The sequence below is a fragment of the Chlorocebus sabaeus genome, chromosome 15 (genome assembly GCF_047675955.1).
Source record: "Chlorocebus sabaeus isolate Y175 chromosome 15, mChlSab1.0.hap1, whole genome shotgun sequence".
Lineage (NCBI taxonomy): Eukaryota > Metazoa > Chordata > Mammalia > Primates > Cercopithecidae > Chlorocebus > Chlorocebus sabaeus.
The window spans coordinates 48948806-48968003 of NC_132918.1; the positions used below are offsets into that span (position 1 = coordinate 48948806).

Consider the following 19198-nt stretch of genomic DNA (forward strand, 5'->3'; position numbering starts at 1 on the left):
CTGCTAAAAATTAATGAAACTAATTGTGCTCTATTGTAACTTTTTAAAAAGTAACGAATACAAATAAAATGCTGGTGAATGATAGATACATGTGCCTGTAGCCCCAGCTACTCAGGAGGCTGAGGCAAGAGGATGTCTTGAGGCCAGAAATTTGAGGCCAGCTTGGGCAATATAGTGAGACCTCTGTTTCAATTAAAAAAAAAAAAAAAAATCAATTTGCCAGGGAGTGACAGAAGAATTCTACCTCAATAAATTTATTTGGTGAGATAGTACTCTGTATCTAATCTTCTTTTAGTATTAAGCTACTTGTTTTCAATCACTTTGTCAACATGATAGAAAAATGACATTCAAAACACTATGTGGCTGGCCAAGCACGGTGACTCATGCCTGTAATTCCAGCACTTTGGGAGGCCGAGGCGGGTGGATCACCTGAGTTCGGCGGTTTGAGACCAGCCTGACCAACATGGAGAAACACCGTCTCTACTGAAAATACAAAGTTAGTCAGGGGTGGTGGCACATACCTTTAACCCCAGCTACTTGGGAGGGTGAGGCAGGAGAATCGCTTGAACCCAGGAGCCAGAGGTTTCACTGAGCTGAAATCGCACCACTGCCCTCTAGCCTGGGTGACAGAGTGAGACTCCATCTCAAAAAAAAAAAAAAAAAAAAAAAAAATGTAGCTTACTGACATTTCAGATGTGTGTGTGTTAAATGTTTGCATGGTTTTCATTTTCTGCCAAGTCATATTGAATGGGGTTGTCATACATTTTTAAAGGATGAAAATAAATAAAATACTGAGTCTATAATTCGTTTAACAAATATTTCTTAAGCTTCAACCATGTGCCAGGTGTTTGATATGTAAGAGTGAACAAAATGGACAGGGTTCCTGCCCTCATGGAATTTATACTTTAGTTGGCAGAGACAGACCACAATCTGATTATCACAGAAATAAATATACAATGGCAACTCAGTGTATACTATTAAAGGAGAAAGTAGGAGAGCAATAGGTTGATACCCCTGGCCTAGACTGGGTAGTAGAAAACGGATGGTTTTCCCTGAGAAAGTGACATTTGAGAAGGGATCTAAAGGAAGATGAGTTTGTCAGGTAAAGGTTCCAGACAGAAGGAACAGCATGTACAGAGGCCCTTGAGGCAGGAGGAGCACGTTTTTGAAGAACTTACAGAAGCCAGTGGAAATGGATCAGAAAAGAGGTGTAGGAAAGGGGTTTAATAGAACTGGAGAGGTAGGCATATACCATATCAGCATGCTAGACAACATTAAAGATTTGAGTCATTAAAATGTCATTACTGTCACTAGTTTAGATTATGAAATCTAAATGTCTGTCAGTAGAGGCTAGTGAAACGATGTAAAGGAATACTGTGTAGCTGTGAAAAAAGTGAATGAGGAAATTTACAACTGTCAAGTTGAAATATAGCAACAAATCTCTGGGATTAAAATATTTTATTTGAGAAGAAAATTGCAGGCCGGGCATGGTGGCTTGTGCCTGTAATCCTAGCACTTTGGGAGGCTGAGGTGGGCGGAATCACTTGAGGTCAGGAGTTTGAAACCAGCCTGGCCAACATGGTGAAACCCCGTCTCTACTAAAAATAAAAAAATTAACCATGCATGGTGGTGGGCTCCTGTAATCCTAGCTACTTGGGAGGCTAAGGCAGGAGAATTGCTTGAACCCGGGAGGGAGAGGTTGCAGTGAGCCAAGATCATGCCACTGCAGTCCAGCCTGGGTGGCAGAGCCACACTCTGTCTCAAAAAAAAAAAAAAAAGAATTGCGATTTGGGGAATACACACAGACCATGTAGTCTTGGCTGTGTCTGAAGAACAAAGAGGTTAGAGGTTTTATAAAAAGGAGAAATGTTGCATATCACTTCAAGAAAGCTCATTGGCACTAGTAAGGTTTTGGGGAGCTGGCAAGCTCTGACTGGCATGTAATCAACTTTCACACAACCTACTCAAAAAATAAAGAAAAATTCAATTTAATACTGAAATTTTAAACAATTGAAAAGAAGAAAAATTATATGTCATATGTATATGTCCTATATGAGATTTTAAAGGATTCTTTCAGTATAGTAGGTTATCATTTTTTTGAATTTATTGTAATAATAATTATAGATCATTTTATTACAATATCTTGAGACTATATTATATCTCAAGTCAGATATATCTTGTAAAGTATTATAGTAGTTAAGAACACTTTTGCTGGTGTGAGATCCTGGGTTCATATTCTGGCACTGTAATTTGTACAGTTGGTTAACTGGGAAAATTGCTTGAACTCTCTAAAACTGTTTTGTCTTCTGTAAAATGAAAATAATAACATTTATCTGATAGAGTTGTGGTGGGAATGATATGATATACATCTGAAGCACTTGAGAGAATGCCTAGATAAGCTGTTCACCTAAGAAAAGGTTACATATTATCCCTTTCTATGAAAATATCTTCTAGGGCTGGGCGTGGTGGCTCACGCCTGTAATCCCAGCACTTTGGGAGGCTGAGGCGGGTGGATCACGAGGTCAGGAGTTCAAGACCAGCGTGGCCAACATGGTGAAACCCCATCTCTACTAAAAATACAAAAATTAGCCAGACATGGTGGTGTGTGCCTGTAATCCCAGCTACTTGGGAGGCTGAGGCAGGAGAATTGCTTGAACCCAGGAGGTAGAGGTTGCAGTGAGCCGAGATCGCGCCACTACACTCCAGCCCAGGTGATGGAGCAAGACTCCGTCTCGGAAAAAAAAAAAAAGAAAAAAAAGAAAATGTTTTCTAATTAATACCACATCTCAAAAGTTTGAATGCACAGAGAGAATACTGAAGGGATTTATACCAATAAGTTTATTGAAGTTGCTTCTGACAAGTAGGATTATGGCTGATCTGTTTCTTGCTTTTTGTGTATTTTCTAAATTTTGAGTCATGAGCATGTATTTAAAATTAGTTATGTCTGCCATTTAAATATGCTACCTTTCCTATTAAATTTTAATAGCAGCTTTTTTGGCAGTGTTAGAAAGTGTGCAAATCCTGATTCAAATTATGTTACTGCATGATTCTACAAATTTATCCATAGCTGTTTTTGCTTTCTTCCTTGTATTTTGATTAATTTTAAGAGGCTTTGTGGCTGGAGCTGCTAAATTGTGATTGGAATGGGAAAGGGCTTGCATTTTGAGACCATCTGTGGGAGTTGCATTGTCTGAAACTGACAAGAGATCATGGCAGATGGTGAGGTCAAAAGATTGACTTTTTGAGCTTGACATAATGTGTTCATGAAGCTGGAAGAAGAAATCCAACTTATTTTTTTAACTAACAGAAGAGCTTGGTGACAGGAAGAAGTGTGCAATTGTTGAGTCTGGATAAAACATAATGCATCAGTGCACATGGCTGGTTTATCTCTGAGAATCATCCATACTGCCAAAGATGGCAACTTCTTGAACCTTTCTGTGCCAAATTTATTTAATTTCTGGACACTTTTGAAGATTTAAGTCATACAATGCAAATAATTTATAGATTAAAGACAATGTCAAAAAAGACAAAAACTTTAAAACTATTTAGAAATGTGTATTTTTAAATTAAAATGCTATAAAGTATCACTCAAAGCCAATACAGCATACTTCATTTTTAATTAAATGAAGAAGGTCTCTATCACAATCCCATTTGTTTTTACCGTGTCTATCTTAATGTAACTTTATTTCTTTAAAATTACATTTGAACGTTTGGTGATTACAGTCTTTCTTATCTGCTAGGCCGTCTTCATTGCCTGAGATAGTGCCATGCACATAGTGACTGTTCAGTATTTGCTGGATGAGTAATGAATGAATGAAGTTATTGCCTACTCTTGTTAATTTTAGAAGAGTTTTTTTTAACCACAATTAAACAGATTTTTTTTTTCTATTTTGAAATTGGATGTATGTTATGGTATTTTTCACTTCTACAATGTGGGAATTATGTATTATTTATTTTAGAGAAGGAAGCCTTAATTTGTCATGAGAAATCAATGAACAGATTTTTCCCCCTCTAGCATTGAATGCTTACCTTGTGCTAAGCAGTGTCTTAGTAATTTTACATGTATTGACTCATTTAATTAAGTGGCTGACTCTTACTATTTTGGAGATGAAGAAATTGAGACACAGAGATGTTAAGGTAAATTTGCTTAAGAAATCCATGCACTTTGGCTGTATTTCAAACATTTATTATTTAGGTAATACTTAGAGATTCCAGTTTGTACTGTACTCTGGTGTGGAGATTCAAAGGAATACCAAACAAAATTGTACTTTGTTTTTTTTTTTTTTTTTTTTTTTTGAGACGGAGTCTTGCTCTGTAGCTCGGGCTGGACTGCAGTGGCCGGATCTCAGCTCACTGCAAGCTCCGCCTCCCGGGTTTACGCCATTCTCCTGCCTCAGCCTCCGGAGTAGCTGGGACTACAGGCGCCCGCCACCTCGCCCGGCTAGTTTTTTTTTTTTTGTATTTTTAGTAGAGACGGGGTTTCACCGTGTTAGCCAGGATGGTCTCGATCTCCTGACCTCGTGATCCGCCCGTCTCGGCCTCCCAAAGTGCTGGGATTACAGGCTTGAGCCACCGCGCCCGGCCTGTACTTTGTTCTGTGAAGCTAATTAATGTGGCTATTTTTATTGGTATCCTCTTACTATATTGGCTGAAATAGTAATACTCTGTTAATTTCATTTTGTTTGCATGAATAACACAGTGACCCTCAATAGCCCAGCCCTTAGGAAATATAACATTGTTGAGTACTGAATTCAGAAATGAAACAGATGTCCAGAGACAAGCAGCTCTAGCCATCATAACTGTGCTCTGGGCACTAAAAAAAAAGGGGGTGGGGAAAAAAGGACACCTACTAGCTGAATCTGGTAGGCCACACCAACAATGTCTGCTTATATTTCGTTGGCCAGAATTACGTCATCTGTGATATGGTTAGCCCATCTGAGAGGAAGGTTGACGATGTAGTATTTGTAGCTGGGCACATTGCCACGTCAGCTTGTAAGGAAGAAGAGGAAAATGATATTGGGTAGGCAATAGTGTTTGCTTTGGAAATATAGAGGGTTTCTAAAATTTAACATGTTCAAACCATATTTTTGATGGAAAATATTTTGTAGTTTTTTTGTTATAACTATTTCAGCAGGTCATGAGATAGTCTTAAATTGGTTAAAGTTGAACTTCTTTGTTGTTAGGAGTGTTCAGAATATTTATGTATCAACTGGAGGGCATATAAACTCCTAACATAACTCTGAAACATTCAGTATATCAATTTTTCCGATGAAGACATGGAGACTCTAAGAGGTTAGGTTACTTGTTCAGGATTACACAACTAATAAGGATCAGAGCTGAGACGGAGCCAAAGTCCATACTCTTTCCACTCTGCTGCATTGCTGCTTTATTTATTAGATGCTGACTTTAAGCGGGACACTTAGAACCAGGTTGTTAATTTGTTGATTTTTTTTCTATTTCATTAATTTATGCTCTTTGTTTCTTTTCATATTTCTTTGAGTTCTCACTGTTCTTTTATGTATTTAAATTGATTGATGACTTAATGAATAAAAGGAAATATAAATATACCCTAAGTACTAGTTCTGCTGGATTTTATACGTTTTTAAAATTTTCATTGTCATTTATTTCTGAATATTTTATTTTTTATTACTTTTTAAATATCATTCTAGTTCTAAATATTTCAGATTCATGGAGTGTTTAATAATATAGCTAAATATATATAACTTTTAACTTTTTAAAAAATAATCGATTCCTAATTTAATTGCATTGTAGTCAGAGACCATAATCTGTGTGATATTTCCTCTTTGAAATTTTTGCGTCCTCCTTGGTGATAGCATATATGGACAAATTTTATAAATTTGTGCCTGAAGAGATGTTTCAGATCTATCAGATACAGAATTCTATATAGATCTGTTAGATCAAGCTTGGTTGAAATATTAATCTTCAAAAATGCAATACTTTAAATTCTTAGTTTGAATATGCCCAGTAGTCTGTTGAATGGGATATCACGAATTTGTGCTTTATTTATCTCATATTTAAATTTATATCACTATAGAGGATGTAAGAAATAATTGATAAATGTAGAACAGTTATAGCATAGGAAGTTTATTTTTAGGTTAGGTCATAATAGACATTGTACAACTACAGTGAGAAAGCAAAACTTGTAATTGTAGTTCAGGTTTTACTTAGATTTACTTAGATTTTAAAATTTATGCTTTATCACTGAAAAATTACAAATTCAGTGTTTTATTGAAAAGCAAAAAAAATGGGAGGGGGAGCATCAGGACAAATAGCTAATGCATGTGGGGCTTAAAACCTAGGTGATGGGTTGATAGGTGCAGCAAACCACCAGGGCACACATACACCTATGTATACCTATGTAACAAACCTGCACGTTCTGCACATGAGAAAACAGAAAACAACAACAAATAAAACCTTGCTTTTCTTCCACAAAATTTTTACTTGTAGATTCAAATTCTAGCATATAAGGCAGCCATTTGAAGCCCCCATTTCTTTGAACCCCCATTATTTATGATCTTTTCAAAGTTAAGTTTTATTTTATCCTTTCCCTTGAATGTCTTATTAAAGTTTAATTTTGAGATAATTTTAAAATAAGAGAAAAGTTACAAAAATAGGTCAAAGAACTCCCAGATGCCCTTCACCCAGATTCACCAGTTGTAACCATTTTGTCATATATTCTTTATTATTCTCACTTTCTCTGTAAAGTGAGATCATATTTTTTTCATCATTTGAGAGTAAGTTGCCACCATTATACCCCTCCACTCCTAAATATTTTAGTGTATGTTTTGTAAGAAAAAGGACCCTCAATTATAGAAAACTCCATAGTTTTTGGAATCCAAAAAGATGTGAAGAAAACTCCACAGTTTATTGATCAAAATCAGGAAATGTAACATTGAAACAATACTGTTATCCAGTCTGTAGACCTAATCTCCAATCACCCAAATAATGGTCTTCACAGCAGTTTTTTTTCTGTCTCCCAGGCTGGAGTGCAGTGGCGCAATCTCAGCTCACTGCAACCTCCGCCTCCTGAGTTCAAGCAAGTCTCCTGCCTCAGCCTCCCAAGTAGCCGGGACTACAGGCATGCACCACCACACCCAGGTCATTTTTTTGTATTTTTTGTAGAGAAGGGGTTTCACCATGTTGGCCAGGCTGGTCTCGAACTCCTGACCTCAGGTGATCCGCTCACCTCAGCCTCCCAAAGTGCTGGGATTACACGCGTGAGCCACCACGCCCAGCAGGTTTTTAGTCTTTTTAAATCTGGAAAGTTTCTCAGCCTTTCTTTGCCATTCATGACACTAACATTTTTTGAAGAATTCAGGCCATTATTTTGTAGAACGCCTCTCAATTTGTATTTCTCTGGTATTTCCTCATGGTTAGATTTAGATTTTGCATATTGGGCAAATGTACCTCAGAATTCATGTGATATCCATCTCAGTGCGCTTGAAGAGACACATGTTGGCTTGCCCCATTATTGGTAATCATTGGTAACTTTGATCACTTGGCTAAAGTGGTTTATGCCGTATTTCTTTCACTAGAAAATTTGAATTGGTAGGGAGATATTTCAGCGCTATCGAAATACCTATTTTTCACCACATTTTCACTGACTAGTTTTACTGTGTATTAATGATTCTTTTCTTATTAGTTATGATGGTTCCAAAATGGAAGTTTTACTAACTGTATCACTCATTTATATTTATTAGTTGGTGTTCTAATGCAAAGAATTTCTCTTCTCCCCCATTAGCCCCAATAATCCTGGATTATTATTTTATTCAATGGGTTTATAATCTGTTACTATTATTATGTACTTTGGTGCTCAGTTGTTGCAAATTGTCCAGTTGTAGGCTCTTTAAGCTAGTTTCTGTGTGCTTTTGACATGTCTCCATCATTTTTTGAGCCCTTCCTTACTTTAGGCACAATAAGATGTTCTAGGTTTATCTTGTACTAGAATCAGCCATTTCTGCAAGAAGCCCTGGTGTTTCTTTCAGTGGGTTTTCTAAAGCAGCATAGCCTAATACCATTTCAAAGCCCAGGCTCCATTGCTTGTGAACTGAGTTGACTTGGTCAAATTACTTAACCTTTCTAAGCCCTGGTTTTTATCTGGAAAATGGGGATTAAGATGGTATAAACCTCATAGTGTTGTTGTGAAGATTAATTTAGACAGTTCAATTAGATAACAATGCATATCACATAGTAAATATGACATAAATGTTGCCTATTATTATTACATTATTATTCCCTCTGTTTTCCTTTAACAGGTTGTTCTTTTAAAGAATTATTGAAGACAAAGGTTTTTTTCTTTTTTTCTTTTTCTTTTTTTTAATGGCTTTACAGAACCTTAAATAGAATACAGTTTGACATGACGGCAAAAAATGTAAGTATTTGTAAACTTTTTAATGTAAGTATTTTTTAAAGTGAGCTGTGCTTTTTTCCTACATATTTTCTCACCATTCTGGTTAATCAGATTTAATTTACTTGCATGGATTTATAATTGTATTTGTTTATGTTTATGCAGAATATGAGATAAACTTTAATGCGATTGAATACAGTGCCCTAATGGAGATGGTATCATTCTTGCAAATTGGCACCAAGTTACTTCTCAACAGCTGCAAATTGCTATCTCCAGAAAGTTTCCCACCCTCGTCTTTTGGATATCGTAATAAATTTGTTTTGGTACTTGCTGGAGGGTTCCTGGGCCTTTTTGAGCAAATTACTATTTTCTTTGGCTTAATTTTTTTATTTTTTTTTTTGGTTACTCAGGGAAATATGTATGCTCAGATATTGTTTAAAGTAGCTTGCTACCTTCCATGAGATGGTTCCTGAAGAAACATTAGATTTTAGATGTTTTCTTATTCAAGTTTTTCCCTCTACTTGAGGTGATCATTTCTGAATATACCTCCTTTCAAGTTATATGTCACTCTTTATATATTTATTTGTCATTCTTTATTAATGAGTTTATTTCCAGTTATGGTAGAGAATTATGCCTTAAAGAGTACAACATATAGGGGAATTATTTATAAATTGCTTTACTGTTCCTATGTTATATGTATTAAAGTATAATTGCTTTGCTGTTCCTATATTATTATGTAAGAATCTTTGGGAATTAAACGAAAAGGGAATTTATTATAAAGATACAGGGATGTCTCAAGGAATTTAAGAGTGGGAATTTTGTGGACTCTTAGAAAGATCCAGGCCCAGAAACTAGAAATCCAGCAGGAATTGAAGCAGTATTTGGTTTTCCTTTCTCATGTCTCTCAACTTGTTACTGTGTACCTGCTCCATTTCTCCCTTCGTCTGTCTGTCCAAATCATCTTTCTCAGTTTTCCAGCCAGGATGGTAGAACATGGCCCCACTCAGTGTCTCCATCTACATGTTAGGGGACCAGCCTGTTCAGAGAGAGGTGTGAAGAAAGGGAAGGAGGCAGACTGGGCGCGGTGGCTCACGCCTGTAATCCCAGCCCTTTGGGAGGCCGAGGTGGGCAGATCACCTGAGGTCAGGAGTTCGAGACCAGCCTGGCCAATGTGGTGAAACCCTGTCTCTACTAAAAATACAAAAATTAGCTGGGCACGGTGGCAGCCGCCTGTAGTCCCAGCTACTTGGGAGGCTGAGGCAGGAGAATGGCATAAACCCGGGAGGCGGAGCTTGCAGTGAGCTGAGCTCCGTCCACAGCACTCCAGCCTGGGTGACAGAGCAAGACTCCGTCTCAAAAAAAAAAAAAAAAAAAAAAGAAAAGAAAATGAAGGAGGCAGCCTGATGATACATTCTGCTGGCCTGTATAAGCTTCAATTTCAGACTCCTTAGGAGGGGCCTCTGGCACGGTTTAAGTCTGATGTCGACTGGTGATTTAGTTAGATGTGACTAGGAGAAGCAAGTGTTGTTGCATAAAATGACTGCTGCGGGCCCGGCACAGTGTGTGAGGAAAGATGATAAAGGGCTTCTTGTAAGTCAGACCGATAGTTCTAAATATTGCCCACTATGCAGCCGAACAATAGCATTAACAAACAAACCCTTATTACTTTATGTCTGTTTGCTTATTTTGGGGTATAATTCAGAACATTGCTTTTAACATGCATTAGTAACTAGAAGCAGATACAGATTTTGCTTCATTATTTAGGGACAGTCACAGGATTTATTGAGTTATTAGGATATGAGGGCAGCAAAGAAGTTAGAGACTTCTCAGTATTTGACTTGTGTAACTGGGTAAATGACTGTGCTGTTTAATTAGAAGAGGAATTTTTAGGGGAGATACAGGATATTGCGATAAACTTAAACGTTCTGTTTTGAACATACTAAAGCTGAGAAACCTAAAAACTTCCAAGTGGAGATATTGGCTAGGCAATTTGATAAGTGACTCTGGTGCTCAGGGGAAAGCTTAGGAATGGATGTAGAAATTTTGGGGTCATTTCATATTAAAATTATTGTAAAGCAGTGGGACTACATGTGATCTATAGTGAGTGCATGGATACAAATATTTAAGGACCAAGGTCTGAGCACAGGGATTCTCCAACAAAAAGATAGAAAGCAAGAGAAGCCATAAAGGAGACTCAAAGAATGGGCAAAGACAGGAAGAAAAGAGTTATCCTGATGATCTGGAGGCCCAGGTGAAGAAAGTGTTTCAAGGAGGAGAAGTGATCAGTTGTATCACGTTACTGAGAAGTGATTCACAAACACAGAAGAGATTATAGATAGGGAAGAGATTGCCCTCTTACAGAGGCATTACTAAACATGTATTCAAATACTTAACATTTTAAATTTGTTTCTCATTTTACATTTCTCTTATGACAACAGTTTTTTTTGTGGAAGAGTGACTTTTGTCTTACCCGTGCTTTATTAGGTCTCTTATAGTTGCAAATGATCGAAACCCTATCAAAACAGCTGAAGACAAAAAGTGGAATGTATTGACTTATATAATTGAAAAGCCTAGAGACTGCTTTAAACACATCTGGATTCAGGAGATCAAATGATGATGTCAGGGGTCTGTCTCCTTCCATCTTTAGGCCCTCTATATGGTGGCATAATGGCTTGCACTGGCCTCATAATACTTGTCTCAGAAGGAGAGAGGGAACTTTTGTTTTTTAAAGAGATGGAGTCTGGCTGTGTTGCCCAGGCTGGTCTCAAACCCCTGGCTTCAAGGGATCTTGAAGTGCTGGGATTACAGGTGTAAGCCACTGCACCTGTCCCCTTTTTAGTATTTGTGTTTCAAAATCTATGGAGGAGCTTGAGTTGACCTTGCTTAAACACTGTGGAGAAGGAAGTGGGATACAGTAAGTGGCCAGGCTTTGAGTCATGAGCCCACTTGTGCTGCCTGGCACGGTTGAGCCTCTAAGATCAACTGTCCTACTGGAACTACATGAGATATAGGATGGATCATTTTGCAAAAGGAAGAGGTGAGGAGCTGGCAACATATTTATTGTATCTGGGGTAAAGTTACTATCAAATAGTGTCTACTATCCAATGATATTCTTCTAGATTGTGTGTTGTAATTTAAGCAATAATGCAGGTGTGTTCTAATTTAAGCAATAATGCAGTAAAGAATTTGAAATACAATTTTTGAGGGTTTTTTTGCCTTGTCAATGAATCTTCAAGAAAAATACGTAGGCTGTAATACTCATTATGGAAAAATTAGAAAATACAGATAAAGCAAAGAAAAAATAGCCTAGAGACTATCAGCAAAATTTTGCTTAGGAAGATATCTGATATGTACACAAATTTGTATATATAGCAATCAAAATGTATAGACATTGGGCCAGCGCGATGGCTCACACCTCTAATCCCAGCACTTTGGGAGTCAAGGCAGGCAGATACTGGAGGTCAGGAGTTCGAGACCAGCCTGGCCAACGTGGTAAAACCCCATCTCTACTAAAAATACAAAAATTAGCTGGGCATGGTGGCAGTGTGCCTGTAATCCCAACTACTTGGGCCAGAGGGGCTGAGGCAAGATAATCACTTGAACCCAGGAGGCGGAGGTTGCCACTGCCCTCCAACCTGGGCAATAGGGACTGCAAAGTGCTGGGTTTACGGGCATGAGCACCGTGCCTGGCTACTATTTAATTTCTGTGATGAATGCCTTTTCTTATCTTGATATCTCTGAAACATCATTTTAAGTGTCTTTATTTTATTTTATTTTAATTGTATTGTATTGTATTTTTTTATTTTATTTTATTTTGGTACAGGGTCTTGCTCTGTTGCCCAGGCTGGAGTGTAATGGCGTGATCATGGCTCACTGCAGCCTCGACCTCCTGGGCTCAAGTGATGCTCCCACCTCAGCCTCTCCAGTAGCAGGACTACAGGCACCTTGCCTATGTAATTTCTTCTATTTTTTGTACAGACAGGGTCTCACCATGTTCCTTAACACTGGTCTCAAACTCTTGGGCTCAAGCAATCTTCCTGCCTTAGCCTCCCTAGGTGCTGCTATTACAGGCATGAGCCATGGTACCTGGCCTAAGTGGCTATTTTATGTTATTTATTGTACGGATATTACACCAGTTTCCTAATGTTGACCATTAAGTTACTTCTGCTTTTTTCCTTTTTGGAACATTTTGTCTATTTTTGCTCACTCATCATATTATTTCCAGAAGACAAAATTCCACGAAATTACTGAGCCAAAGTGTGTATAGTTTTTTAGAGCTTTTGATTCATTTTGCTAAGATTGCACAGATTTATATATATATGTGTGGTATATGAAAGTGCCATTTCTTTTTATATGTTTATAAGTCTTTGCCAATTTAATCAGCAAAAAATGGTGTGCAATTTATTACATTTCTCTGATTACTAGTTAGGTAAATTAACATTCTATATGTTTATTGGTCATTTGCATTTCTCTTTTGCATATGGTCTGTGTCAGGGTTGAAGTGTTGGAAGCCATTGCCATTTGGATGGCAACCCACACTTACCACACTTAAATGTTGTTTTGCCATTAACAGATATATTTACATAATCATTTTAGTTGATCCTATGAGCTCTTTAGTTTGTCGTGCACATATGTTCTATCATTCCCATTTTGTAGTGACTGTTCAACGATCACCTTGCCTGTGAAAGGTAGAGCTTAACTGAGCACAGATGATCTTACTCTGAACTTTTCCTTTCAGTAATGTTATGTCAGTCAGAAATGTTGCATATCAGTGAAATTACAATATTATTAGTGAATATGCTCTGATTCTTAAAAATTGAACTTAGATATTTTGAATTCAGTAGATGCGTAGTGACTGCTTATATAGTACACAACACAGCACTGGAATACCCAGATATTGTTCCACTATAGTAACCATTTTATATATATGTATCTTATAACATCATGTCTTATACCTTAAATACAGATAATACAATTTATTTTTAAAAATTAAGAAAAAAGAGGAATACTCAGAATATTTTCCTCAGGACATGGTTAGGCAAAGAATTTAATGTGAAATATGAGTTCACTTTTTTCTCTTGTTCATTGAAAGATAGGTCTTTTTTAAATTGGTAGAATAAGGAAAGAATAGCTATTATTTTAGTATGCTTTCACTAACCAACTTTTTCTACTCTCAAATAATACAGTTTTTTTGAATCGTTACAAAGTGTTTTTGATAGTAGAAATTAATACCTATTTTGAAGTTTTAATTAAGTCTATTTTGGGTTTATAGATAAGCTTTAAATACAGACACCTGCCCTCCATCTGTGAGACTACGATTAGTATGCAGCATTGACTCACAGCTGACTTTTATCATTCTGGAGTACAATTTGCTGGTTATTAAGATGCAGGTGAACAGCTGCTTAAAAAGTTTCCACATTCGTTGGCTGTTTTACTCTGCAAAAGTTGGATATTGAGAGCAGGTGTTTAAGCATAACGGTAACCCAGTAACTGAACTCTCTATTATGAATATGTGGTTTTAGTTGAGGTTTTTGCCATTATTGTTGTATAACAAAAAAGTGTAAACTGATCCTTTTGAAGTTATTATAATACATGTCTTAAAATGGTTATATTGTATCAAGCATGCAATATATGAAAGGCTGTCTTTGCCTTCTTTGCTTTCTTTTTAAAGTAGAACACCAACAAGTTTTGCCTCTGTCATCTTTCTATAGCAGAAGAGTTTAAAAGGGAGGGGGGTTATTAGTAATGGCACAGTAAACTCTTCAACAAATTGGATATTTGACATTATTTGTGAGCAACTTTGAAGAGCCATAGCATACAGTTACTTGTTGCAAATTTTGTTGCAAAGTGTTATCTTTATTTCTAACTGAAAACTGGTAAGAAACTAGACAAAGTTAAGTATCTGCACTATTAACTACATAGAATTAAGGGGCCATTTTCTAGATAACTTAGTCTCAGCTACTGTCATAAAATTTTGATGATGATAGATTCTAGAGATAGATTTGCATCAAAATCACTTGTTAGGATGTGAAAAATATGTGGAAATATTCCTGCTAACATACTTCTTGACACAGAGAAACAGCTATTAGTAGAGCACTTGAATTATCAAATAATGAAATAATTAGCTCTTACATTGTGATATGATAAACGATCAAATAATTGCTTGTGAAAAATATAGATACCGCCAGGCGCAGTAGCTCATGCCTGTAATCCCAGCACTTTGGGAGGCCAAGATGGGTGGATCACTTGAGGACAGGAGTTTGAGACCAGCCTGACCAACATGGTGAAACCCTATCTCTACTAAAAATACATAATTAGCTGGACATGGTGGTGCACACCAGTGATCCCAGCTACTTGGGAGGTTGAGGTAGGAGAATTGCTTGAACCCAGGACGCAGAGGTTGCAGTGAGCCGAGATTATGCCATTGCACTCCAGCCTGAGAAACAAAAACAAAACTCCATCTGAAAAAAAAAAAGAAAAAGAAGAAAAATATAAACAGTCAATGTTTAAAACAATAAGTAGATAGTTAATAAAGTTATAAAGCTTTGTGTGTTTTAGAATCTTTTCAGATTGCCGGAGATCTGATGTACTGCACAATGATGATAATAGTTCTGTATTGTGCACTTCTAATTTGCTAAAAGGATAAATCTGAAATTGAATCTTCTCAACACACATATACACAATAATAGCTACAGAGAGGTAATGGATATGTCAGCTTGACTGTGGTGATCATTTTGCAATGTATACATATATCAAAGCATCAAGTTGTATACCTTAAATATATGCCATTTTTATATATCAGTGATATCTCAGTAAAGGGGTCAAAAAAATCCTTTCCATGTGGTAGTACCTTGAAAGTATAGTTTGAAGGCCGGGTGCAGTGACTCATGCCTGTAATCCCAGCACTTTGGGAAGCCAAGGCGAGCGGATTACTTGAGGTCAGGAGCTCGAGACCAGCCTGGCCAACGTGGTGAAACCCCATCTCTACTGAAAATACAAAAATTAGCTGGGCGTGGTGGCAGGTGCCTGTAATCCTAGCTACCTGGGAGGCTGAGGCAGGAGAATCACTTGAACCCGGGAGGTGGAGGTTGCAGTGAGCCAAGATGGTGCCATTGTACTCTAGCCTGGGCCACAAGAGTGGAACTCCATCTCAAAAAAAAAAAAAGTATAGTTTGAGGTATCATACCACAAACTTGTGATGTTACAAGTTAGTGTAATGTAACAAAATTGTAATGTTTCAAGATTACAAATCTTCAGTGCTTACAAAAATTATTTAATAGTAATAAATGGGGCCAATTATTTGATGTTTGCATTCTGCCAAGTTTTCAAAAATTGAGGGATTTTTTTTTCCTCCAGGCTTTGTAATATATTTTTAATATTCTGTTTGATGATACTACTGTATTCAGCTCTGTGATGCCAAAGTAGTGCAGTGGATATTACCTTAAACGAAATAAATTATCTAAAAGTGAATTCATAAATACTTGCTGTGGGTAGTCCCTCAAGTATAATACTGACAGTAACGTATGCTGACATGGATTGAGCAGTATGTGCCAAATACTGTGCTGTATGCTTTACATGAATTATCTCATTTAGTCTTTATAACCACCTGAATTGGTAAGTACTGGTATCACCCTCCAATTTACAGATGAGGAAATTGCATGACTGGACCAAGGCCAAACCTTTAGTAGGCTTGATGGTCCAGAATATGAATCCAAGAAGTTGGACTTGAGTCCAATGTATTTTACTTCTGCATTGTGGTATTAATGGTCTTTATTTGATTCCTCACATGACATAGTATTGAAAGCATTTTAGATAGTGATTAAGAATAGTACAAATTAAGGGCAACAGCGAGGATAGAATTTTGAAATATTTATTGGCAACTTCACGGCCGCCACGTTACTTACTTGCTTTCAAAGAACTGTTAGTAAGCTCTATGACATCTCAGTTCTGCTCATAAATAATAGTATTTCATTAATTTTTATCTTAAGCTGGACAATTCATATTCCCCTCACCTTTTTTTTTTTTTTTTTTGAGACAGGGTCTCACTGTGTCGTCCAGGCTGGAGTGCAGTGGCATGATCTCAGCTCACTGCAACGCCTCTGCCTCCCAGGCTCAAGCAATCTTCCCACTTCAGCCTCCCAAATAGTTGGGACTACAGACAATATTTTTCCCCTTTTAAATAATACGTCAACATTTCATTTTAAAATAATACTCCTATGGTTAATATAATTAATTCATTTTATGTCGCTATACATATTTGATATGGACGTCTAGTGGACGATATAAAACAGCTTGTTAAGTGAACACATACTACTTAATATTCTATTTTTAACTTTTTAAACTATTTTATTCAGGTTGGTTTGACTTCCACAAATGCAGAAGTAAGAGGATTTATAGATCAGAATCTCAGTCCAACAAAAGGTAAGGATTATTGAATAAAAATTTTCTGCATTAAGTTAGTTTTATTGCATTTGTTTTAAAAATATGCATCTGCATGAATTACTTTATGTATAATAATTTTATGATATTAGCGTGTTGTTCCATGCCAAATAACTTGTGTTGTAGGAAAGTCATTTACCTCTGACAGACAGAGGGTTTTTGTATGTGATTTTTCTCTTTCCCAAGAGATCTCTAAGGTCCTTTATCAATGATCTTGTTACAATTGAAACTATTCAGACTACTTTTTTCTTGATTTTCTTGAGAGTCCTACTTTAAAGTGGTTTAAATTGTAAGGAAGTACAGTAGAGAAAATACATATGTATATGGTTTTTACATTTTATGTATGTGTGTATGTATATATTTCTTTGACTAATATATGTCTTACTGGAAGAATGCTTATATCAGAAATCTGACCCACTGGCTTGGTGCAGTGGCTCACACCTATAATCCCAGCACTTTGGGAGACCAAGGCAGAAGGATCACTTGAGCCCAGGAGTTTGAGACCAGCCTGGGTAATATAGTGAGACCCTGTCTTTACAAAAACTTAGCCGGGCATGGTGGTGTGTACCTGTGGTCCCAGCTACTCAGGAGGCCAGTGTAGGAGGATTGCTTAAGCCTGGAAGGTTGAGGCTACAGTGAGCCATAATCATGCCACTGTACTCCAGCCTGGGTGACAGAATGAGACCCTGTCTCAAAAAAAAAAAAAAAAAAAAAAAAAAAATTCTGACCCACCAGTACAAGAATTTGTACAGGAACCAAAAGTATCTTTCAGTATGTCTCCTTGAACAGTGTCTTGTGGTTAGTATAGAGATACATGCTGAAATGTTTACCGGATGAAATGATATGATGTCCGGAATTGGCTTCAAAATAATCCACTAGGGGAAGGAGGGTAAAGTGGGTGGTATTATGATAAAACAATATTGTCTTAGGTTGATTCTTTGTTTAAGCTAGGTAATCTCTGTGGGGTTTCATTATTCCTTTCCCCTTTCTCTTTTCTTTTGTGTATATTTGAAATTTTTCATTATAAACTGTAGGAAAAAGATCTATTACAATACAAATAGCTATGAGGGAAACATCAGCTTCCTTAAAGGGTTTATGTCTAAGGTGGGAGATGTACTCTAGAGCGGGGTCCCCAATTCCCGGGCTGTGGGTTCACGGCCTGATAGGAATCAGGCTGCATAGCAGGAGGTGAGCGGCCAGCAAGTGAGCAAGGAAGTACAGTAGAGAAAATACATATATATATGTTTTTTATATTTTATATATGTGTGTATGTGTATTTCTTTGACTAATATATGTCTTACTGGAAGAATGCTTGTATCAGAAGTCTGGCCCACTGGCTTGGTGCAGTGGCTCACACCTATAATCCCAGCACTTTGGGAGATTCTCATAGGAGGGCGAACCCTATTGTGAACTGTATGTGGGAGGGATCTAGATTGTGCAGTCCTTAAGAGAATTTAATGCCTGATTATCTGAGGTGGAAGAGTTTCATCCTGGAACTATCCATCTCTCCCCACCCCCATCCATGGAAAAATTGTCTTCCACAAAACTGGTCCCTGGTACCAAAAAAGGTTGGAGACCGCTGTTCTAGAGAGCAGGCTAGAGAAATCTATATTCCAATATAAAAATGTCTAGCTTAATTTTTCTTTTTTTTTTGGCGGCAGAGTCTCACTCTATTGCCCAGGCTGGAGTGCAGTGGCACGATCTTGGCTCACTACAACCTCCACCTCCCAGGTTCAAGTGATTCTGCTCCCTCAGCCTCCCGAGTAGATGGGATTACAGGCACGTGCCACCACGACCAGCTACCTTTTGTATTTTTGGTAGAGACAGGGTTTCACCTATACCCATAGCTTATTTACAACACATAATTGGGAATCTCTGCTCTAATAAAATGTAGTAATCAGGTCAGGGGAAGGAAGTGGGAATCACAAGCTTGGTAGACATAGAAGACTATGATATTGAGTACTGCGATAATGAGGATAATGGAATGATGCAGCAACCTTGAAAATAAAAGAGACGGTAGCAAGTCATAAAGGGGAAAAGTGACATAGAAAAATGCTTTCAGCTGGGCATGCTGGCTCACACCTGTAATCCCAGCACTTTGGGAGGCCAAGGTGGGCGGATCACCTGAGGTAAGGAGTTTGAGACCATCCTGAGCAACATAGTGAAACCCCATCTCTACTACAAGTACAAATATTAGCCAGGTGTGGTGGCAGGTGCCTGTAATCCCAGCTACTGGGGAGGCTGAGGCAAGAGAATCACTTGAACCTGGGAGGCGGAGGCTGCAGTGAGCTGAGGTCACGCCATTGCACTCCAGCATGGGCGACAGAACCAGAGTCCGTCTCAAAAAAAAAAAAAGAAAGAAAGAAAAATGCTTTCAAAAGACAGAAGACA

General features: G+C 37.5%; 1 protein-coding gene across 13 annotated transcripts in view; it reads left to right on the plus strand.

Annotated features, from left to right (window-relative positions):
- Positions 1 to 19198, plus strand: part of TFDP2 (transcription factor Dp-2) — a 191378-nt gene that overhangs the window by 39351 nt on the left and 132829 nt on the right. For 8 of the 13 annotated variants that reach the window (XM_073023536.1, XM_073023534.1, XM_073023537.1 and 5 more), the window contains 2 exons: positions 8277 to 8392; positions 16723 to 16789. In XM_073023536.1, the coding sequence (XP_072879637.1) occupies positions 8378 to 8392; positions 16723 to 16789 (82 nt within the window). In that variant the 5' untranslated portion in view covers positions 8277 to 8377. Of the gene's footprint in view, positions 1 to 8276; positions 8393 to 16722; positions 16790 to 19198 lie in introns of those variants that run through there. The other 5 variants (XM_073023530.1, XM_073023531.1, XM_073023532.1 and 2 more) reach the window with 1 other exon arrangement.